The 23,930-nt window shown below is 42.5% G+C and overlaps 1 protein-coding gene across 6 annotated transcripts; it reads left to right on the top strand.

The window, feature by feature from the left end:
* Positions 1-19: 19 nt before the first annotated feature.
* AIRIM (AFG2 interacting ribosome maturation factor) lies at positions 20-21,820 on the top strand. Of its 6 annotated transcripts, none has more exons than XM_073562426.1 (6): positions 20-141; positions 2,134-2,406; positions 5,135-5,314; positions 7,677-7,798; positions 14,391-14,480; positions 18,863-21,820. In XM_073562426.1, the coding sequence occupies exons 2-5, from the start codon at positions 2,135-2,137 to the stop codon at positions 14,444-14,446; spliced, it is 630 nt and encodes a 209-aa protein (XP_073418527.1). In that variant the 5' UTR covers positions 20-141; position 2,134; the 3' UTR covers positions 14,447-14,480; positions 18,863-21,820. The 6 variants fall into 6 exon arrangements, with proteins under 6 accessions (XP_073418527.1, XP_073418525.1, XP_073418526.1 ...); XM_073562424.1 differs by lacking the exon at positions 20-141 and adding an exon at positions 195-219; XM_073562427.1 differs by lacking the exon at positions 20-141 and adding an exon at positions 250-451.
* Positions 21,821-23,930: the final 2,110 nt, after the last annotated feature.

Here is a 23,930-nt window from a genome sequence, read left to right as displayed (position 1 = left end):
AGTAGATGCCGTAAACCAGTGACGTAGCGGAATGCACGGCTGACTTCAGTGTTCACATGTTCTTTTGCGTTTCAATAAAGCTTGTTGAGAGCGCAGAGTGATGACGTAGAGGGCCGTTCTCTAGCCCATCCCATGTCTCAGGTACAGCTCCTCGGCTCCGGGCATGTGCGCTGGTATCGGGGGCGGCTGGGTCACTGGTGGTCCGTCCCCGTGTGCGGGGTATACACAGCTGATAACACAAGCTCCACCAATCACATTCCTGACCCTGCTCCCTTCACGATGACCTTTCAGTACAAGAGCTAGTGACAGGGTCGACCATTGGGCTATATCCATGTATTGTTTCCTGACAAAAGCGTCTGAGCAATGGGGAAATAGCTACATTTCTATTCTTAGACAAAAATTGCCAAAAATGTGTGAAGCAAATACATTTAATAACTGATTTATTCTGCAGGTATTTTTTCACAATAGTTTACTTTTAAGGCTGAGTTCACATTTTGCAGATATGTGGTGATTTTTTTTTTTTGGCATAAGGCTTAGGGCGCCACATTGACTGCTGTTAAAGACTGCAACGTAAGGGTTTGTTCAATGCAAATTGTGTAATCCCCTGAAACAATGCAAAATAATGCAGAACAATCGATATATCACGCATGCTGATGTTTCAGCAGATTCACGACTTAAAGATCTTTCAGCAAGTCCATATGATCATAGCTTACAGAGGATATCCGGGACTCCTTTGGCAGTGTCTGATGAGCTGAGAGGAACTGGCAGTACAGCTCATCAGACACTGCCAGAGGAGGGAGATGGGGCAGGCGAAGCTAAAGCTGTTCAATTCACAGGTGCAAGATCCCCAGCGCTGCAGTATGAATACATCATAACACACTGCGGGACGGGATCAGGGGACTCCAAAACACGCAGGCGCAATAGCCTGATGTCAGTTCCCAGGCAGCGCGCACTGCGCATACCCAGGAACTGTTGGAACGACACAGGCGCCCTCCGGCATCCAACACAGGAGGAGGCAGTACCGGGACGCTACAGGGGGGGGTTGATGGATAGCTGGGAGGCGGCTTAAACAGAGGGACACGCCGTACCTCTCTGACTGATTCCAGGTATGAGGACCTAGTTATAAAAATCAATATTTCACCGTTAATGGGGGTCAGAAACAGAAGAGCCACCTTCACAGAGTGCAGCCTTAGTGCTGCTGAAGGTAGCTCTTTTAGTTAAAAACGCCCTGGGGGGGGGGGGGTGACAGGTTCCCTTCAAGGAAACCCGATGGAAAGATTTTGGTCCTGCTACCACCACAATCCTGGTGAAATTGATGTTCCATTATATCCTGGCTGGTGCAGCATAACACAAAGTGGTTTGAAGACAGGGCACTCGGCTTTTCTTCTGAAGAATAATACTAGCTGCTCCTTTCTCTGCCTTCACCGATGTCCCACAAATCAAAATTCCTCATCCTAAGCAACCTCCAGTGACATCAGCCAGAAAATGGAAGCACATTTTTGTCTTCCTGTTACCATGCTGGGGTTTTACAGGCGTATAACCTTTATGCAGGTTCCAAAATTCTATGTTGCTATGAGCTATTACGGCACCATATATACAAAGTCCTATCCTCCAGAGCTGCTGCTTGTTAGCGGGGAAGCCGTCCTCATATGTGCTAGCCCTCTGCCATAGTTTGACAGTTTCTGTGCGGCAGGTCCGTGCACACATACCGGTTGTTTTACTACATAGGAAAGAGCAGCAGGCGGCGCCATCTGATGCAGATTACCATTGCAAAGAAGCGTGTACCAAGCAGTTTACATTTTCTTGCAATGGGTCCCTATAGCAGGCAGATTCCGTAGCATTCTTCCTGACCGTGCACACTGTTGGTAGCATACCTCCTGAGTATACAGTGGGCACAAACACTGTGTACCTAGCCTTCATCCCTTACTACGTATGGCATAGGACATTATCACTAGTAAATGTTCTGGGCTCAATACAACTGTTTGTACTTTATTCGATTAGTCAGATTGTGTTTGTCTACAGTCATGGCTTAGATAGCAATCTAGGTTGTCCTACAGTGTTCTCTTATTTTTTCTTGCAACCATATGTTTCTATATTATGTAATGATTTACAATATATACATTTCTTTTCTAGAATGCCAGAAGATGCCGCCCTGCATTCTGTTCAGCAGTCCCTCAGACGGTGCTTCAATGCTGTAGAGCTACAACATAAGGAATGGAACCGAGCTATATTAGAGTGCGCTCCCTTGGTGAGCTCCTTGAGTAACCTGGCAGAGCAGCTGCAGGCTTGTCAGAAAGTTGTCTTTTCAAAGACTCCCCTCAGTGCTTTTACTGATCTACAAGATCGCCTTCATTATAAACTTGAGGCTGCCATTGACCTAACTCTTGAGAAGCTCAATGAGAACATGTAGGTTTTCACCGTGGTTGAAATTTAAGTTTGTATACTTGATACTAAATCTTAAATCCGTGTTTATGAATAAGCCCTCAATGATAGAAATATATGTTAGGAGGTTGACATGTTCCACACAGGTCAGATGCCGGCTGTGCTACACAACCATCGACTGCCTAAAACAGCAGCAATCAGAGCTATGTACCATCACTGCTGTTGTCTCCTTTTTGTGTTTTCATCCATTTTTCCTTTCTCTATATGGTAATGCATGGATGTTGTTTGAAACTTCAACTCATCCCTCAAATAAACAATCTCTTGTACTTCCATAATGAAGGCAAATTAAAAAAAAGTTTTGCCCCTTTGAAAAAGGGCAAAAAAAAAAATAAAACCGCAAAAATGAAAACTAGCTGTATGATTGAAATGCTAAAATAACGAACCCAGGCTATATACTTTAGATGTTTCCGGTGGCTTTTTCAGATTTTGATGTCCACTATCATTAGCAGATGTCAACTCTAGAAACTCAGCACGTCAAGAATTGTAAATTTATTTGCTTGTTATTAGAGCAAAAAAAAATTAGCAGCACTCTAGTCTGATGTCCACTTCTGTAATACATGGCAGCCAGACAAGTGCAGTGCAAACTTTTCCCCATCTGGCACTCAGATATCAGCACGCTAGGCCCCTACATCTTCATGACCTCATGGTCTCATGCAGTGTCATCGGAAGATGCACCCGCAGTGCGGGCAGTCAAGCTCCAGCAGGAAGTTTGCACTGTCCTGGTCTTGCTTCAGTTTCCCTATGTTCATACTAGGGGCTTTTTCAGCATTTTCTTTTAAATGCAAATTTTCAGCTGCGTTTTACAGTACCAGCAAAGTCTATGAGATTTCAGAAATCTCATGCCCACAGCTTGTATTTTGTGTCCTCTTCTTGTTTATTTGCACAATAGAGCATGTCACTTCTTTCAGTGTTTTTTCAACTTTTTTCAGCCATTGAAAGTAATGGGTGGTGAAAAAAAATGCTGAAAGTTTGCCGGTATCAGGATTTGCTGCATTTTAGTGATAAAAACAAGTACAGCATTTATTTTTGTGATTTTTTTTTTCCCAGGTCTACCATCTTGTCTTGGTCACCTGAGAATGGCAGTTTAATTAAATTAGTGATGCTTAAGGTACTGTCACACTTAGCGATGTACAAGCGATCCTGACCAGTGATATGACGCGGTCAGGATCGCTGGTGCATCGCTAAGTGGTCGCTAGTTAGCTGCCACACAGGCAGATCTCACCAGCGACATCGCAGGGGACGGGGGTCGCTACTTAACTGTCAGACGCGGCGATCCTGCATCCTCCCGCCTGGCTCCACGCTCGTCTCTCCACAGGAAGTGCCGCAGGAAGCTGACGACGAGAAGCGGTCCAGGACGTTCTCGCACGATCAGTGATAACCAGCGGGGGAGCGGTCGGAGGTAAGTATCAGACACAGCGATATCACTAGCAATATCACTGTAACGTCACAAGTTATAGCGATATTGCTAGCAATATTGCTTAGTGTGACAGGCCCTTTACAAAATAAACATTGGCTGGTCAAGGTGTGAAATTGAACAATGGTCAGTCCTTGAGTTGATCAGGCAAAGTGTAAAAGTCAACAGTGTCCTGCAAACTCAATGCTCTGCCAGGGTCTTGGGTAAACTATTGGAGACCAATTCTCCTCCTCCTGCTGTTACAATTGTATGTGGATTTTTTCATGACCATATGTCTTGCATTGGTGACCCGTGTTCATGCTTCTGTGGCAAAGCTGATCTTTGGGATCCTGAAAAACGCAGTCCAAAATGCTGCTTCTTTTCTGCCAAGAGTGCAGGTTTTGCTGCAGAAAAAATGCCTAGTGTGAACAGAGCCTTAGTGTTTCATTATTTACGGTTTTGTTTTTTGTGCTTCAGATATTTCAAAACACAGAATCCTCTTTGGCCCTGATTTATCATTGCATTGGTACCTGTTTTTTGTCTAGTTAGTTGTATGTGTGTTTTGCACCTTTTTTTTTGTTTGCACCCAATTCTATTTTGTCATTTTGTAACTATTTTATTTGTTAATGCCTTTCTATTTTATTTTTTGCTTTTTTGGAAGGGTTTAATGATTCCAGATATCTTTGCCTGGTTTATCAACTGCAAAAATTTGGTGGAACTCCATTCTAGTTTTCTCCTGGTATATTGTTGAAAACACCAGCATTTAAGTGCAAAAAAACTCCGCAAATGATTTGTGAATCACAGGGCATGTGATTTTTAACATGGTTAAAAAACACAGGTCTCAAATCATCATTTGGGGTTTTTTTTTTTATAAATCACTAAGGCTTTTTCTTTCGTGGTGTTAGTTTCCATTTTTGGCAGAAAATTCTTCAAAATGGTTCATGCGATTCATGAATTTAGCCAAAGCAAAAAAAAAAAGACTTTTTTTGGAGATAAACTGTTTTGGTGAAATTTTGGCGTTAGACGTTGCACAGTTAGCAAAAATTGTGCTAAAATGCTGACATACTAAAAAATACACTGGAGTGAATTTGCAGCAAATCTTGGCTGCCCAACCAACATAGCAGTGTCACAGAGAAGAGGGGTCATCATGGCTCAGGGACTCCGAGCTATAATGGATCATATGATATCTACCGTATATGTTGGCATGTAGAACAATAATTTCTATGGTAAATGTAGTGTTCCAGTTATGTCAAGAAGGTAAGATACATGCAATATGACAGGACTGATTTATTATTGCAGGTGTATACTCCAAGGAGTAAGGGACTCTGTCAGCCACCAGGTGGGATCGGTTCTCTATGTTTATGAAGTGAACATGGAGAGGCTCAGCCTCGAGGCATCCCTGGAACGCACCTGTCACAGCCCTTCTATAGCCGATATGTTGGAGTGGCTGCAAGACACCGAAAAATATTACCGAAACCAGTATCCTTTCTAAATGAGATTTTTACTGTTTGAAGGAAATTCACGTCTTTATGCACAAGTTTATGCCATCTGACACAGGAAAAAATTATCTTCGTACCGTGATAGCCAGTAGATAGAAATAGAAAAAATACATATATGTGTGTAGAGTGCAACTTTGTTATGTATTGCGATGGCTACTCAGTTTGCACCTTTACTTACCAGTCTTTTGCTATTTGTATATTTGCTCTCTGACTGAGCAGTCCACCCATCAGCCTGTGGCGGTTTTAATGGCAGAGAGGACCTACCTACCTTACCAGCCTAAAGGGGGTTTTACACTAAGCGATATCGCTAGCAATATCGCTAAAACGTCACTGGTTTTGTGACGTTATAGCGATATTGCTAGCGATATCGCTATGTGTGATACTTACCAGCGACCGGCTCCCCCGCTGTCCATCGCTGATCGCGCGAGAATGTCCGGCTCCATTTCTCGTCGGGCGCTTCCTGCTGAGACGACGAGCGACGCGTGGAGGCGGGCGGGAGGACGTCTGGATCGCTGTGTGTGAATGGTAAGTATCGTGCGCTGCGTCGCTGCTGCATCGCTGTGAGATCTTTCTGTATGAAAGCTCACTAGCGATCATTTAGCGATGCACCAGCGATCCTGACCGGGTCAGATCGCTGGTCGGATCGCTGGTGCATCGCTAAATGTAAAAGGGCCTTAAGAAAGGAATCACATTAGATAGGTTCCGAGCAACCGGAGATCGTCTTGTCGTTGGCTGCTGGGCATGCATGAATTGGTCAAATCATTTTTCTTATTATCCAGAGCAGTAATGCAATTCAGATGTCATATATTACATGTTTACATGCTATAGAGCTACAGAGTGCAACTTTATTTATTTATTAGTAGGTAAATAATTTTTTTATTTCCTTTTTATTTTAATCTTTGCAAAATATAATGAACAATTAAAAAAAGCAATTCAGGAATTATGTTTATTTTTTTTACGCCTTTTTACTCTCTTCATCTTTCAGTAAATCTGATAAGACGACTTTATTCTTTGGGCCAGTGCAAGTATTTTCATAATTTGCACACTAAAACACTGATTTATATATATATAAAAAAGTATTTGTTACTGCATTGCCATATTTTGAGAGGTATAACTTTTTTATTTTTCTGCTGTTCGAGTTTTGTAGGGGATTGTTTTCTGTTGGGTGAGTTGACAATTTTATTAGTACCATTTTGGAGTACATACTTTTTTTTATTGCTTTTTTTAAATTTTTGGGTGGCAGATTGAACAAAAAACAGAAATTTATAGATGGGTTTTATTTTTATTTTTTTTTCCACACCATTCACTGTGCGGTAAAAGTGATTAGGTAACTTGATTCTTTGGGTCGTTACAATCGCAGTGATCACAGGTTTAATAGGTCTTTTTTTTTTTGTTTTGCTTCTTTTGCAGACTAACATCATTTTTTTTACAATTTGTTTTTCCATCATCATAGTCAGGTAGCTTTAACTTTATTTATTTTATCACCAGAGCTATCGAAGGGCTTATTTTTTGGGAGACAAAATTACGTATTCATTGCTACCTTTTTTATTCTATATTTTGTGTTATTACAAAAAAGCTAAATTTTTGGTCCATTTTTTTACAGTGTTCACCAAATGAGTTAAATAATATGACAGTTCTAAAGATTGGTTAGTTACAGATGCGGGCATACCAAACGTGTACTTTTTTTTCCTTTTCTTTTTATTTTAACTGAAATCACCAGATTTTATACTTGCAAAACATTTTTCCATTTTTTAAATTTCCTTTTTATTTTTTTTTTCACATATTTGCAAACTTTATTTCCCTTTTTTTACTTTTCTATTTAGCCCCAGTATGGGACTTCCACTTTTCCTGGTCTGATCGTGGACCTAATACTCTGCAATGCTTTTGCATTGCAGGGTATTAGACCTGTCGATGAGACACATACAGAAGGCCTGTGAGGTCCCGCTCAAAGCAGGACCTTACAGGCCACCATACCTGGGTGAGCCTGCTGCCATTTTTCAGCCAAAGAGACCATCGAAGTGATACAATTGGCATTGCTTTGTGCCGATCGGAGCAAGGAGAGAGCCACTAGCACTAATTGTGGGCATTCTGCATGCCGTCAGCTATGAAGTATAGCTGGCACCTGCTGATGATCGTCACGCCATACATGCATGGCGGGTTAGTGGGATTGCATTTCCCACTGCATTGTATATGTACGGTGGATGTCGTGAAGGGGTTAACCATGTTAGATAACATCAGCGTCCTTGATTAGATGAGCACACAGCTGGTCATGGGAAAGAGACTTCAAGGGTTTAGAAAAGTCTGAGTGCCATCTAGGAAAAGTTGCCTTAACTACGTCATAGATACCTCCAAAGGAAGCTTCTTCTAAATGTGCAGGATAACCGATTGTCAGATATCAAAGATTTAACTCATTCTTGGGAAAGATTAAATGATAAAGTCACAACAAAGCAACATCTTGTTGAAGGTATTGTATAACGACTGAAATATATCTTCTGACATGAAATGAATGGGTGACCATGTATCTCTTAGAGGAGCATTGCGGCTTTAAGTCTCCTCATCTCGACATGCTTAGCATGTCGTTCTCCGCAAGGAGAAATTATACTTTTTGGACATGTAGCTCTTAGTGATGCCCAGCTCAACAAGGCGAGATCTGGAATTTGCTCTGGCTAACAGAAGAAGGTATTGTGTAAGGGCTTGTCCTGAAGGGTGGATCAGAGTTCTGCTCATTATTTTAGGTGTTATGCATGCATATGGATCTGTAAGCATGCCTTCCTATACATTGGGGGTCCCCGTATTTGAAAGCGCACATGCCCATGCTGCTCATCCCCCTTCCCCTTCTCCAGATGGACATGTCTATTACAATTTTTTCCCTGCCTGGAGGAAATCAAAATTTACCACAAGACCAATATTACCAACAATACCGCTATATAAGATTAAATAATGAAAAACAGAAGAAAATATAGCGAGTGCACACCCAAGGAAATGTTAAATGCTCCACATTATCGAAAATACCGTAGTGAATTATTTGGGTGCTTTTCTGGTATATGAATTAGTAGAAAAATGAAACACAAACAGTCCAGAATTAACAAGAAGATAAATAATTAGGCCTCTTTCACACTTCCGTTTTTTACAATCAGTCACAATCCGCCAGGTTTTGAAAAAAAACGGATCCTCAAATTTTTTTTGAGGATCCGTTTTTTTTCCCATTGACTTGCATTAATGGCGGATTGATGTCCGTTGCATCCGTTTTTTGTGAGGATCCGCCAAAAGTTGCTGTCCGTCACCATCCTCAAAAATTTCAAAACGGAGCTTGTAACGTTTTTTCCTCTGGCGGATCCTGCAAACACTGATTTAACCCGAATTTCTTTCTGGGTGCCGGACAAAAAAAAAAAATTCTCTCTCTCTCTCTCTCTCTCTCTCTCTCTCTCTCTCTCTCTCTCTCTCTCTCTCCCTCTCTCCCTCTCTCCCCCTCTCCCCCTCTCCCCCTCTCCCCCTCTCCCCCTCTCTCTCTCCCTCTCCCTCTCCCTCTCCCTCTCTCTCTCTCTCTCTCTCTCTCTCTCTCTCTCTCTCCCTCTCCCCTTCCCGGCCAGCGATTTCTTCATTTTCAGAATCCGTCTGAAAACGGATCCTGTGCCATCCGTTCACATCAGTTGAGAACGGATCCGCTTGTCCGCCTTTTTGGCGGATTATAACTGATGCAAAAAACTGAAGTGTGAAAGAGGCCTTAGTCTAATTTTTATTATTTAGAAAATCCCCTCAACTCTCCAAACATTTAAATGCATTACTGGAAAAATTGTGCACATAGAAACAACAATATGCATGCAAATAAATTGAACACGGAAAACATAAAAAAACACATTGGTTGGTTACTGGCCAATAAGAAAACAAAAAAATAGCAGAAATATAATATTTTGCAAGTAGTAAATAGCTGCATATAAAGATATCCAAATATAGCCAGCTTTAGTGTTTAACCCCCTAAGAGCTGAAATATTCACCAACTGTGCAACACATGGAATACAAACCGTGCAGGCATAGGGGTAAGTAGTACATGCAGTTATTAGGTGACTTCTGTAAATGTTGGAATCGGCATTCATAGAGTTTAATCAACCCTGGAAGTGAGAAAAGAGTGTTTTCTGTAGAGCTCTATTCACAATTGAATCAACAAGCATGGAGATTCAGTGGAGGCACTTGAATATTCGAGTGAATAACAATGGGAGAGTCCAGATTTCATTAGGTGCCAATAAGAAGGCTGTAGTTCACACTATGCAATCAGTGGAATGATGAATCTCCACTGTTTACTCACAATAGATGCAGGGAAAAATATATTAAACAGAGGTTCTGTCAAGGAACTATTCAAAATCTTGTCTGTGAATTCACAGATTATACCACTTCCTTAGCCCATAATTTCTTGATAGATGAGAGGAGGCTGAGCATTGTAGTCTAACAATTGTCATGCTCTAGACAAGCCTTCAGGGAGAGGCCATGCTGGAAAGGTAAACACTGTTCAGAGGTCCTCTGACAATGGTGCATCTAATTAGTAGAACCATATAGCATAATGGCAACACAGCACATCTTTCATCCATACAGACCTTCTTAGGCTACTTTCACACATACCGGAACTCTCGCGGAAATTACCGCGAGAATTCCAGAATTCCATTCCTCGGGAAAATCGCATTTTAAATTCCCGCGATTTTCCCGCGGAAAAGCTAGCATTTTGCAAGCGTAATTAGCTTGCAAAATGCTAGCGTTTTCCAAGGGATCTGTAGCATCGCCTGGAGAACTGATTGACAGGTTGGTCACACTCATCAAACATAGTTTTTGACAAGTGTGACCAACTTATTACTACTGAGGCCGCCTATGCAGCATCAGTAGTAAAAGATAAAATGTAAAAAAAAATAAAAAATGGTGTTATTCTTACTTTCCGACGTCCCGCGCAGCCGATCCCAGTAATCCTTCGCGAAAATGCCCGTGATGACGTACGTTCTCGCGGGATCGCGATGTCTCGCGGTAATTCGCGATGACCGCGAGACTTCGCGATCCCGCGAGAACGGACGCCATCGCGGGCATTTTCGCAAAGGATTACTGGGAACGAGAGTGTGGAGAGAGGCGGGAAGGCTTCGCGGGACGTCGGAAGGTAAGAATAACAATATTTTTTACTTTATATTCTATTTTTTACCGGGATATGGTACCCAAAGCCCGGAGGACAGTCTCCTCTCCTCTGGACCGTGGGTACCATCCGCAAATGTTCTGCTTATTTTCCGCATGGTGGGCACAGCCACATGCGGGAAGTAAGCGGAACAATGCATTCTTATGGGTGCGGGATCGCCGCAATTCCGCAAAATTAATGAGCATGCTGTGGTTTTTACCGCGAAGCGATTCCGCTGCGGTAAAAACCGCAGCATTAGCAAAGCATTGCGGAATCCCATAGGAATGCATGGGATGCTTATTTTTCGCGGCAAAATCGCGCGGTTAAAACCGCCGCGGAAACGCGAAAAAAAATGCAACGTGTGAACTCAGCCTTAAGGTATGTGATCTTGAGAAAGTCTGGATGGGAGCAAGGCCTCAGTGTGATGCCATTATGCTGTGGTTTACACATGCACTTCTACTAGTTAGATGCACCATTGTCAGAGGACCTGTGAATAGTGTTTACCTTTGTCATACTGCACTGCTCATCCTCCTCCTGTCTTAAGGTACTGTCACACTTAGCGATGCACCAGCGATCCCGACCAGCGATATGACGCGGTCAGGATCGCTGGTGCATCGCTAAGTGGTTGCTAGTGAGCTGCCACACAGGCAGATCTCACCAGCGACATCGCAGGGGTCGGGGGTCGCTACTTACCTGTCAGACGAGGCGATCCTGACGTCCTCCCGCCCGCGTCCACGCGTCGCTCGTCTCCACAGCAGGAAGCCCCAGCGGGAAGCTGAAGACGAGAAATGGTCCAGGACGTTCTTGCGCGATCAGCGATAACCAGCGGGGGAGCGGTCGGAGGTAAGTATCAGACATAGCGACATCGCTAGCAATATCGCTATAACGTCACAAAAAACAATGACGTTATAGCGATATTGCTAGCGATATCACTTATTGTGACAGGCCCTTTACATGAAATGATGGGCTGAGGAATGGTATGACCTGTGAATTCACAGTAAAGCCCCCGTCACACATAGCGACTCACCAGCGATCCCGACAACGATATGACCTGGCCAGGATCACTGGTGTGTCGCTACATGATCGCTGGTGATTGCAGGCAGATCTCACCAGCAATCAGGACCAGCGACGACGCGGGTAACAAGCGCGCGCGTCGCTTAGTTACCCGCTGTCTACCTTGGATACCAGCGTGCTCGCATAGGGAGCTGGTGTCCAAGGTAAACAGTGGGTAACTAAAGCACGCTTGGCACTTAGTTACTCGCTGTTTACCTTGGATACCAGCTCCCAGTGCGAGCACGCTGGCATCCAAGGTACACAGCGGGTAACTAAGCGAAGCGCGTGCTTAGTTACCCGCGGATTACCTTGGATACCAGCTCCAGCTCACTGATCGACAGTCTCCCGCTGCCACATGCAGCAATGCGTGCTGGCCAGCTGGAGACAAACGATCAAAAAAATGTCCAGGGCATTAGAGCACGATCAGCGATACCCGGCGGGGGGGGGGGGGGTGTGGTCGCTGATACGTGTCACACACAGCAAGATCGCTGGTGAGATCGCTGTGGCGTCACAAAACTTGTGACTCAGCAGCGATCTCACTAGCGATTTCACTGTGTGTGATGGGGGCTTTAGGTTGGTTTCACATTGCTTTTAGTTACAGGCTCGGTGGGCTCAACGGGTCTTACAGCCGAACCCCCCCAGCAAAAATAAATTTAGACGTATTCGCCGATGGGCCCATAGACTAGTCTAAAATGTCTGCAGAGCGAACCTGTGCTTTGACGTGCATCATTATCGAGCTTGAACGTCTACTGGAGGAAGACACTCACACGTATCGGAAACCAGAGCTCACGCCGATCATACCTTTTAAAAATAAATACCTTCCTGAAATCCAGGGCTGTGGAGTCGGTGTTCATTTTGATGGAGTCAGTATAAAATGGACCGATTCCTAAAATATATAATACTTTGGGTTCAGTAGTTCAATGCTAGATGTGCTGTAAATGCTTTCATAAGAATTTGGGAAAGTTATGAAATGCCCTTTAAATGTCTGTTCTGTTCCTGATCTGAGGATCTTGGCATTTAGTTGAGATGAATCTGCGCTGCACTTTATGTACAGTCTCAGTAGTGACCAGTGTTGTGGGGTCGGAAGTCAGAGAAATTGAGGAGTTGGAGGTTTGGCTTATTGACTTCACAGCCCTGTCGACATCTTCCATACATGTATGGTGCATGTCAGGGGAGAGTGTAGAGAGCGGGTTCAGGAGCTGAGCCTACTCCATACATGTCAAGTGTAGGCTGCACTGTACAGCCACAAACTGCCTCTAAGGCCAAATTCACACATTCCACTTATCAAACATGAAGATGGTCACTAACAAGCAGTGACCTGTCACACAGACACCAGAGGCAGGCAAAGCGTGCCGGAACAGGAGCCGTGGACCCACAATCCCGCTCCTATGCACCTAAAGCTAATACCCCAAAACTTTAAATGTTGATTGAAGAACAACCACAACACGGATTTCTACACTAAAGGTTTAGTTTTAATGTGTATAACAGCACCATTATGGCCATGCCCTTACATTGCTAAATCATACTGACAGGTTCTCTCTAATATCTCCTGTTAGTGTTTCTCTGTGGCATGCACGTTATACAGTTGTGGCCAAAAGTATTGACACCCCTGCAATTCTGTCAGATAATACTCAGTTTCTTCCTGAAAATGATTGCAAACACAAATTCTTTGTTATTATTATCTTCATTTAATTTGCCTTAAATGTAAAAACACAAAAGAGAATGAAGCAAAAAGCAAAACATTGATCATTTCACACAAAACTCCAAAAATGGGCCAGACAAAAGTATTGGCACCCTCAGTCTAATACTTGGTTGCACAACCTTTAGCCAAAATAAATGCGACCAACCGCTTCCGGTAACCATCAATGAGTTTCTTACAATGCTCTGCTAGAATTTTAGACCATTCTTCTTTGGCAAACTGCTCCAGGTCCCTGATATTAGAAGGGTGCCTTCTCCAAACTGCCATTTTTAGATCTCTCCACAGGTGTTCTATGGGATTCAGGTCTGGACTCATTGCTGGCCACCTTAGAAGTCTCCAGTGCTTTCTCTCAAACCATTTTCTAGTGCTTTTTGAAGTGTGTTTTGGGTCATTGTCCTGCTGGAAGACCCATGACCTCTGAGTGAGACCCAGCTTTCTCACACTGGGCCCTACATTATGCTGCAAAATTTGCTGGTAGTCTTCAGACTTCATAATGCCATGCACACGGTCAAGCAGTCCAGTGCCAAAGGCAGCAAAGCAACCCCAAAACATCAGGGAACCTCCGCCATGTTTGACTGTAGGGACCGTGTTTTTTTCTTTGAATGCCTCTTTTTTTCTCCTGTAAACTCTATGTTGATGCCTTTGCCCAAAAAGCTCTACTTTTGTCTCATCTGACCAGAGAACATTCTTCCAAAACGTTTTAGGTTTTTTCAGGTAAGTTTTGGCAAACTCCAGCCTGGCTTTTTTATGTCTTGGGGTAGGAAATGGAGTCTTCCTGGGTCTCCTACCATACAGTCCCTTTTCATTCAGACGCCGACAGATAGTACGGGTTGACACTGATGTACCCTCGGACTGCAGGGCAGCTTGAACTTGTTTGGATGTTAGTCGAGGTTCTTCATCCAACATCCGCACAATCTTGCGTTGAAATCTCTTGTCAATTTTTCTTTTCCGTCCACATCTAGGGAGGTTAGCCACAGTGCCAAGGGCTTTAAACTTCTTGATGACACTGCGCACGGTAGACACAGGAACATTCAGGTCTTTGGAGATGGACTTGTAGCCTTGAGATTGCTCATGCTTCCTCACAATTTGGTTTCTCAAGTCCTCAGACAGTTCTTTGTTCTTCTTTCTTTTCTCTATGCTCAATGTGGTACACACAAGGACACAGGACAGAGGTTGAGTCAACTTTAATCCATGTCAACTGGCTGCAAGTGTGATTTAGTTATTGCCAACACCTGTTAAGTGCCACAGGTAAGTTACAGGTGCTGTTAATTACACAAATTAGATGATCAGTCACAAGCCTGGATGGTGCTTCAAAATGTGATAGTGTATACACTTCAAGCTGTAATAAAATCAGTGTGTAGAATTCGGCAGTTTCTGTGTGTGTATATGAATGCAAAAGAGCATCTGCATGTACATTGCAGAGCTGTGTATGTATGCAGCAGAGCTGTGTGAGTATATGAATACAGCAAAGCTGGATGTGCATGTGTATGTGTACAGAAGACCTGTGTGTGTATAAACGCAGCACTTCTGCTTGTGTACACGTATGCAGCAGAGCTATATGTGTATACACAGCAGAGCAGAATGTGTGTGTACTGTGTATGTGGTAGTGTTGTGTGTATTTATGTGCTGTTGAAAATGTGCATGAAGTGAATGCTGCAGAGATGAATATGTACAGTTGTGGCCAAAAGTATTGACACCCCTGCAATTTTGTCAGATAATACTCAGTTTCTTCCTGAAAATTATTGCAAAGATAAATTCTTTGTTATTATTATCTTCATTTAATTTGTCTTAAATGAAAAAACACAAAAAGAATTGTCCTAAAGCCAAATTGGATATAATTCCACACCAAACATAAAAAATAGGGTGGACAAAAGTATTGGCACTGTTCGAAAATCATGTGATGCTTCTCTAATTTGTGTAATTAACAGCACCTGTAACTTACCTGTGGCACCTAACAGGTGTTGGCATTAACTAAATCACACTTGCAGCCAGGTGACATGGATTAAAGTTGACTCAACCTCTGTCCTGTGTCATTGTGTGTACCACATTGAGCATGGAGAAAAGAAAGAAGACCAAAGAACTGTCTGAGGACTTGAGAAACCAAATTGTGAGGAAGCATGAGCAATCTCAAGGCTACAAGTCCATCTCCAAAGACCTGAATGTTCCTGTGTCTACCGTCCGCAGTGTCATCAAGAAGTTTAAAGCCCATGGCACTGTGGCTAACCTCCCTAGATGTGGACGGAAAAAAAAAATTGACGAGATTTCAGCGCAAGATTGTGCGGATGTTGGATAAAGAACCTCGACTAACATCCAAACAAGTTCAAGCTGCCCTGCAGTCCGAGGGTACAGCAGTGTCAACCCGTACTATCCGTCGGCGTCTGAATGAAAAGAGACTGTATGGTAGGAGACCCAGGAAGACTCCACTTCTTACCCCAAGACATAAAAAAGCCAGGCTGGAGTTTGCCAAAACTTACCTGAGAAAGCCTAAAACGTTTTGGAAGAATGTTTTCTGGTCAGATGAGACAAAAGTAGAGCTTTTTGGGCAAAGGCATCAACATAGAGTTTACAGGAGAAAAAAAGAGGCATTCAAAGAAAAGAACACGGTCCCTACAGTCAAACATGGCGGAGGTTCCCTGATGTTTTGGGGTTGCTTTGCTGCCTTTGGCACTGGACTGCTTGACCGTGTGCATGGCATTATGAAGTCTGAAGACTACCAGCAAATTTTGCAGCATAATGTAGGGCCCAGTGTGAGAAAGCTGGGTCTCCCTCAAAGGTCATGGGTCTACCAGCAGGACAATGACCCAAAACACACTTCAAAAAGCACTAGAAAATGGTTTGAGAGAAAGCACTGGAGACTTCTAAGGTGGCCAGCAATGAGTCCAGACCTGAATCCCATAGAACACCTGTGGAGAGATCTAAAAATGGCAGTTTGGAGAAGGCACCCTTCAAATATCAGGGACCTGGAGCAGTTTGCCAAAGAAGAATGGTCTAAAATTCCAGCAGAGCATTGTAAGAAACTCATTGATGGTTACCGGAAGCGGTTGGTCGCAGTTATTTTGGCTAAAGGTTGTGCAACCAAGTATTAGGCTGAGGGTGCCAATACTTTTGTCTGGCCCATTTTTGGAGTTTTGTGTGAAATGATAAATGTTTTGCTTTTTGCTTCATTCTCTTTTGTGTTTTTTCATTTAACACAAATTAAATTAAGATAATAATACCAAAGAATTTGTGTTTGCAATCATTTTCAGGAAGAAACAGAGTATTATCTGACAGAATTGCAGGGGTGTCAATACTTTTGGCCACAACTGTATGTCTCCTTAAAATACAGCTTAATTTGGATTTCCTATATCCTGCTGACACACCATTAGGGCATTTCAAATAATGCTTTCAGCTTTCTGACCACTTTGCCATTGCAATTATCAGATGCACTGTGCAGCTAAAGTATTTTGTACTAGTCACAAAGCACCTTTGTTATATAGTCAATGCAGTCTATTTATATTGCTATGTGAGCCATTGTTATTTTTGCATGAGCCACTGATATGTTTTTTTAGCCTGATTCAGGCAATTAACCCTTTCAGATTTTCCGGGCACTTTGCCATTGCAATTAGCAGATGCATTTTTGCAGCTAAAATATTTTTGCACTAGTCACAAAGCACCTTTGTTATATAGTCAATGTGGTTTATTTATATTGATATGTGAGCCATTGTTATTATTGTGTGAGCCACTGATATGATCTTTTAGCCTGATTTAGGCAATTAACCCTTTGTTGGTATGACCACTAGGTGATACCTTATTCACAACCATTTAAGATTATCATTTTTCAGCTGCATATCTAAGAGGCTAGCATATATCCTGTGAATAGGTGCATTTTTCGAGCCCTTCAGATTTATTTTTAGTGGGATTCATGTAATAACTTAAGCATTCATTATTTTGTGATTGGGTATCCAAAAGAATTTTTCTGTCATTGTGGTATTTTTTGGAACATGTATTGTCCTTGTTGAACAGTCTAATTTTGTAACGGTATCTCCACTGAAATTTATTTAATGTATTTTAAACGTGTTCAATAAAGTTGATTAATTTTAATTAAGCTTCCGGTTTTTGCTTCGTTGGATTTATGTTCACAATAAGGCTATGTGCCCACGTAGCGTTTTTTAAACGCTCAGGAAACGGGTTCTCCTTCCCAGAAAACGCCCGTTTTTTTTGCGCAAAAAACGCGCGTTTTTGATGCATTTTTTTTTCCGTGCGTCTTTTGGACTATAGGAAATAGCCAAAAACACGGACCTAAGCGGAAATTAATGAACATGCTGCATTTTTTACCGCTAAGCGTTTCCTTAGCGGTAAACACCGCATCCATTGGCACAAAAAGGCCAAAATGCATTTAAATGAATGGGATGCTTCTTTTAAGCGTTTTTGATGCAGTTTGATCCCGAAAAACACATCAAAAACGATAAAAAAAACGCTACGTGGGCACACAGCCTGAGGCTATGTGCCCACGTAGCGTTTTAAACCGGACACTCAAAACCGGACTCCTTCCCAGAAAACGCACGTTTTTTTCGCACGATTTTACCGTGATTATGTTCGCGTTTTTGCCGTGATTTCGCGTGCGAAATTCAAGCACTTTCCAAGCGATTTGAAGCATTGCTTGGAAAGTGATTGACAGGTTGGTCACACTCATCAAACATAGTGTTTGACAAGTGTGACCAGCTTTTTACTATTGAGGCTGCCTATGCGGCATCAATAGTAAAAGATAGAATGTTAAAAATGATAAAAAAATAAAAAATCGGGGTATATTTCCCTTCCGACGTCCCGCGCAGCCTCAGCGACGCTCCCGTTCCCAGCGATGCCTTGCGAGACCTGTGATAATGTTGGTCTCGCGTTGCTATAGTGATCTCACGAGACAGCTAGAGTAACGTGAGACTACGTCATCACAGGTCCTTGCCGCAAGGCATTACTGGGAACGCTGAGGCCCGGGAAGGCTGCGCGTGACGCCGGAAGGTAAATATACCCCGATTTTTTATTTTTTATTCTTTTTTTTACAGGGGTATGGTACCCAGGGCCTGGAGGACAGTCTGCTCTCCACACCGTGGGTACCATCCGCACATGAGACTCTTAACTTCCCGCATGGTGGGCATAGCCACATGCGGGAAGTAAGCGGTTCTCATGCATTCCTATGGGTGCGGAATCGCGGCAGTTCTTTGCGATTCCGCAAAAAGAATGAGCATGCTGTGTTTTTTTCCGCGATGCGATTCCGCCGCAGAAAAAAGCGCAGCATTAGCAAAGCATGTGCGGAATGCCATAGGAATGCATGGGGTGCGTTCTGTACAAGTTTTTTAAACGTTTTCGCGCCGAAAATCGCGGCAAAAACGCTTAAAAATCGCATCGTGGGCACACAGCCTGACAGTTTGAGGGGTCATGAAACTTTTACATGTAAAAACATCTAGTTTAGACTTTTTTAGTCATTCCCTCAAGGATGGCCTGGTTTCATTTATGGGTTTCACACATTGACACTGTGGATCCCACCAAGGGTGCCAGTTTTGGTAACTGTGTCACTTGCTTACCTAGCTGCATGGACATGTCTACATGTACTTTTTATAGTGTACTTAGATTCTAATAACTCCTTTGTCTACCTACAGATATGTTGCTGAATGTATCATTCTTTCGGGAAGCCACAAACTAGAGCCACTGACAAAGACTTCATATTAGCATTGCAAATTGGAAATTGGTCAGTATGAAGTATGGTAGCAATGTAGAGCCCAGTGAAGAAGCAGATCATTGCTTGTACTTCCTGATCGGTACTTGTAATATTCCTCCAGCAGAATACATCTGATTTTAGGGTTCCTGTTATGAACGTTCATGAACAATTCACTGAGTCGGAGATAAAAACTATGTGTGTGTTACACCAAGGACTACTACAAGTCAAGACAACGGGTTCCTGAAATAAAGAAGCATCTGAACTATCATAATTAAATCTTTAATGAATCATTTTGGACTATATATTTAAACATAAATGCCTCTCTATATAAGGACTGGAGTTTTCTACTTCAGCCTTGAACAGAGCGCTGCAGAAGGCACACAGAAGCGTGCATCTCTTAATGAATTTGGCAAATCCTTCAGCTGCTGTGTCTTATTTTACACAAGTCTTGTGGTGGAAATTATGATCTAGAATTTTGTATATAGAATTATAAATTGTAATTTCTGAATGTTTCTGTGTTTATTGTTACTGGAGACAAAACCCTGGTTAATATACAGTGCCTTTGACTACAAGTCTGCAGTCTAGTGGGAATGTGGCCCTGAGTATGCTAATCCCATTCTTCACCACCTGCTCCAGGTGCAAGCACCAAAGAATAGTCACAGCGTGCATTGTAAGGATTCCCTAAAGGGTTTGAGCGGCAAGTATCAGCCCTATTGACTAGTTGTACAGGCGTGTCCCCGGTGGCTTCTTCCCGCATGCTGACAGTGACTGACAAGTCTATGGCTATATGCACATGCAGGCAGAGGCATGTCAGTCACTATCAGTGGGCAAGGAGAAACCACCGGGAAGCCGTCTGTATGACTTGTGCACTGTAAGGGTACCGTTACACTTAGCGACGCACCAGCGGTCCCAACAACGTTACAGCCTGGTAAGGATCGCTGGTGCATCGCTAAATGCTCGCTAGTGAGCTGTTAAACCGACAGATATACTCACCGACGCAGCAGCGATCCATACAACGACCTCGGCGGTCGTTGGTATCTTGTCACACAGCGGCTATTCAGACGACTCCCGCCTGCGTCCATGTGTTTTGCGTCGCCAACGAGGTCGCTCGTTGGCATCAAACACTGCGATGCGCGCTGGCCAGCCGTACACCAGCGATCAGAAAATGGCCCAGGCCATTTGAGCACAATCAGCGAGATCGTAGCGGGGGCCCGGTCGCCGCTGTGTGTCACATGTAGCGAGATCGCTGTTGCGTCACAAAATCGGTGACGCTTCAGCGATCTCGTTATGTGAGAAAGGGCCTTAAGGCTCGGTACCTGGCAGTGATTGAAAGTATGTGTATTGTACAGCCAGTGGCTGATAAATGCCACCCACGGTTTCAGCTGACAGATTCACTTTTAACGGGGGTTTTACACATAGCGATATCGCTAGCAATATTGTGACGCAGCAGCGATATTGCTAGCGATATTGCTATCTGTGATACTTACCTCTGACCGGCTCCCCCGCTGTCTGTCGCTGATCGCGCGAGATTGGGCGGCTCCATTTCTCGTCGGGCGCTTCCTACTGGGCTTCCTGCTGTGTGAGACGAGCGACACTGGACGCGGGCGGGAGGACGTCAGGATCGCTGTGTGTGTGAAAGGTGAGTATCGTGCGCTGCGTCGCTGCTGCATCGCTGTGAGATCTTCCTGTGTGGAAGCTCACCAGCGATCATTTAGCGAGTGCACCAGCGATCCAGACCAGGTCAGATTGCTGGTCGGATCGCTGGTACATCGCTAAATGTAAAAGGGCCTTTAGTCTGCTGTCACATAGCATGACTGCAGACTTGTAGTCTAAGACCCGACAACCCCTATAAATGTGTTCAAATGTAGGCTACCAGAAGGCTATAAACATCTGTGTGAAATGTCTAGGCGCACCCCAGTTTTTTTTCTCAGACTGTACACAAAACTGTAAGCATTCTAATTTATATCCGTGTTTCACGTATCCCCCGTACATTTGTATGGGCCATTCTATAAATTAGAATTCTTTAAGTTTGCATCTGTGGTCTAACATCCATTGTTTAGTGATCAATTTGAATATACAGCTCTGGCAAAAATTAAGATACCGCTTTCAAATGTTCAGTTTGTCTGATTTTTCTCTCTATAGGTATACTTTTGAATAAAATGTAAATTGTTCTTTTAGTCTATAAACTACTGACAACATGTCTCCGAATTTCCAAGCGATACATTTTGTATTTCTTTTCTGACAAAGAAAAATGGTCAAAAACCCCCAGTGCTTTCAGACCTCAAATAATGCAAATAAAATACGTTCATAATCATTTAGAAACAACAATACTAATGTTTTAACTCAGGAAGAGTTCAGAAATCAATATTTTGTGGAATATCCATGATTTTTAATCACCGCTTTCATGCGTCTTGGCATGCTTTCCACCAGTCTTTCACACTGTGTCTGGCACAAAAATATAAGCAGTTCTTTGATGTCTTGTGACTATCCATCATCCCCTTGATTACATTCCAGAGGTTTTCAGTATGGTTCAGGTCTGGAGAATGGGCTGCCCATGACAGGGTTTAGATGTGGTGGTCTCTTCATTTTTGCCAGAGCTGTAATTTGAATTAAAAAAGCTTCCAGATTCTTTTTTTGGTTTGGGAACAAAGTTATCTGAGAAACAAATGGGTGCAGCTAGGGTAACATGAGATAAGCGGTCCGTTTATCACGGATGGTAACACTGACAAGGATGCGTGAATGGAGTTTGGTACAAATTCTGCCTTTCTTTGCTGTAATCTTGCTCAACACTTGAGCTGTGAAATAAAACCTGGTGTAAAGAAATGATATAGAATGATAAAATTGTATGCATTGCTATTTTTTTTAACTACTCATCTATTAAAAGAATCATCACAATTAATATATTGCCTAGTAATAATGGCTTTTCCAATAATTTACGAATCATACAAGAAGAAGCAGGAAAATATATGCCATAGAATCAGTAATGTTTTATTATAGATCATTAAAAAGCATTGCAATACAATGCAGCATATGTGGGAGCAAATACATGCAAAAAAAGCAAAAAGGCCTATAAGCCAGGTACAAGAAGGCTCAAAAGTAGGAACAATACATGAAGGTACAAATCCTATAGTCATGTACAGAAAATGTTTTCAATCACATTGAAAATTCTAGTTACCGTAATAAAAATGTTTTAAAACCTATCACCCCACCACCACCGGCCGCATTAAAAATTAACAGATAAAAAAAACACATATTTGATATCGCTGAATTCGTAGAAGTTCAATCTATCAAAATATAAAATATTTTAAGAAATTTGATCGGTTATTCCCTTCGCCCCGAAGCCTTTTTTCACCTTCCAGACCGGGCCAATTTTTACAATACTTTGAGTTCATAACTCTGGAACGCTTCAACGGATCCCGCTGATTCTAAGATTCTTTTCTCGTGACATATTGTACTTCATGATAGTGTTAAAATTGCATTAATATGACTTACGTTTATTGGAAAAAAAGGGAAATTTGGCAAAAATTTTGCAACCCTTAAATCAGAGAATCATATCGCACAAAATAGTTAATAAACAGCATTTCCCACGTTTCTACATCAGCACAATTTATGAAACATAATTTTTTTTGTTAGGACGTTATAAGAGTTAAAAGTTGACCAGCGATTTCTCATTTTTACAACATTTGCAAAACCATTTTTTTAGGGACCACCTCACATTTGAAGTGACTTTGAGGGGCCTCTATGACAGAAAGTACCCAAAAGTGACACCATTTAAAAACTGCACCCTTCAAGGTACTCAAAACCACATTCCTGAAGTTTATTAACCCTTCAGGTGCTTTACAGGAATTTTTGGAATGTTGAAGGAAAAAATAAACATTTACTTTTCTTTCACTTAAATTTTCCTTTAGACCTAATTTTTTTACTTTTGCAAGGTTAACAGGTGAAAATGGACAATAAAATTTGTTGTCCAATTTCTCCTGAGCATGCCGATACCCCATATATGGGGGAAATCTACTGTTTGCATGCACGTCAGGGCTCGTAAGGGAAGTAGTGCCATTTGACTTTTTGAATGTAAAATTTGCTGGAATAATAGGCGGCGCCATGTCGCGTTTAGAGAGCCCCTGATGTGCCTAAACAGTGGAAACCCCCAACAAGTGACACCATTTTGGAAACTAGGCCCCTTAGGGATCTTATCTAGATGTGTACTGAGCACCTTGAACCCCCTCAAGTGCTTCACAGACGTTTATAATTTTAAGCCGTAAAAATAAAAAAATCACATTTTTCCCGCAAAAATCTTTTTTATCTCCAAATTTTGTAGTTTCACAAGGGCAAAAGGAGAAAATAGACCCCAAAATTTGTTGTGCAATTAATCCTGAGTTCACCGATACCCCATATGTCGTTGAAAACTACTTTTGAGGCACAGTGTAAAGCTCAGAAGGGAAGAAACGCCATATTATAGTTCAGATTTGCTGCACTTGTTTAAGGGTTCCATGTTATATTGGCAGAACCCCTGAGGTGCCAAGACAGCAGTAAATGACCCCATTCAACAAACTAAACCGCTCAATTCATTCTTCTAATTATGATTTCTGAAAGCTGCTACTGTGCAGCCGGCGCCTTTTTCAAACAGATTTTTTTTTAGGACTGTCAGGAGTACAGCAAACAAATTAATTATACAGTTAAATACAGAAGAATGTTGGGGCACCAATTATAAAGCTCTTCACTAGGATGTACAGACCCCTATAATTGCTATGCAACCTCTAATCAGATTTCTTCAGGGTGGTGCACTATCATACACACATTGTAACCTTGCAAGAGAGTAGGAGAAAATCAACACTCACCCTCTCTGAAGGTACATAGGTCCATTTTTATTTTCATTTCGTTAGGACACCGGCATAAAGTGCAATAATGCTAACAGCATGATTGCAGGTGAAGAGATTTCAAAAGAGAGACCATGGACCAGTAGAAGCGCAAGTTAAGTGCAAAATGTTCGCTGTCCATTATGTCTCCTG

Source organism: Dendrobates tinctorius, unplaced genomic scaffold (assembly GCF_039654945.1).
Source record: "Dendrobates tinctorius isolate UK_male_01 unplaced genomic scaffold, ASM3965494v1 ptg000015l, whole genome shotgun sequence".
Taxonomy (NCBI): domain Eukaryota; kingdom Metazoa; phylum Chordata; class Amphibia; order Anura; family Dendrobatidae; genus Dendrobates; species Dendrobates tinctorius.
Note: the sequence above shows the minus strand (reverse complement) of the source record. Positions and strands in the feature narration are given on the sequence as shown.

Coding starts and splice junctions, on each gene's coding strand:
- AIRIM (XM_073562426.1), top strand. CDS start 2,135: ATGCCAGAAGATGCCGCCCTGCATTCTGTTCAGCAGTCCCTCAGACGG. Junction 2,407..5,134: donor GAGAAGCTCAATGAGAACAT/GTAGGTTTTCAC, acceptor TTATTATTGCAG/GTGTATACTCCAAGGAGTAA. Junction 7,799..14,390: donor AAAGCAACATCTTGTTGAAG/GTATTGTATAAC, acceptor GGTACACACAAG/GACACAGGACAGAGGTTGAG.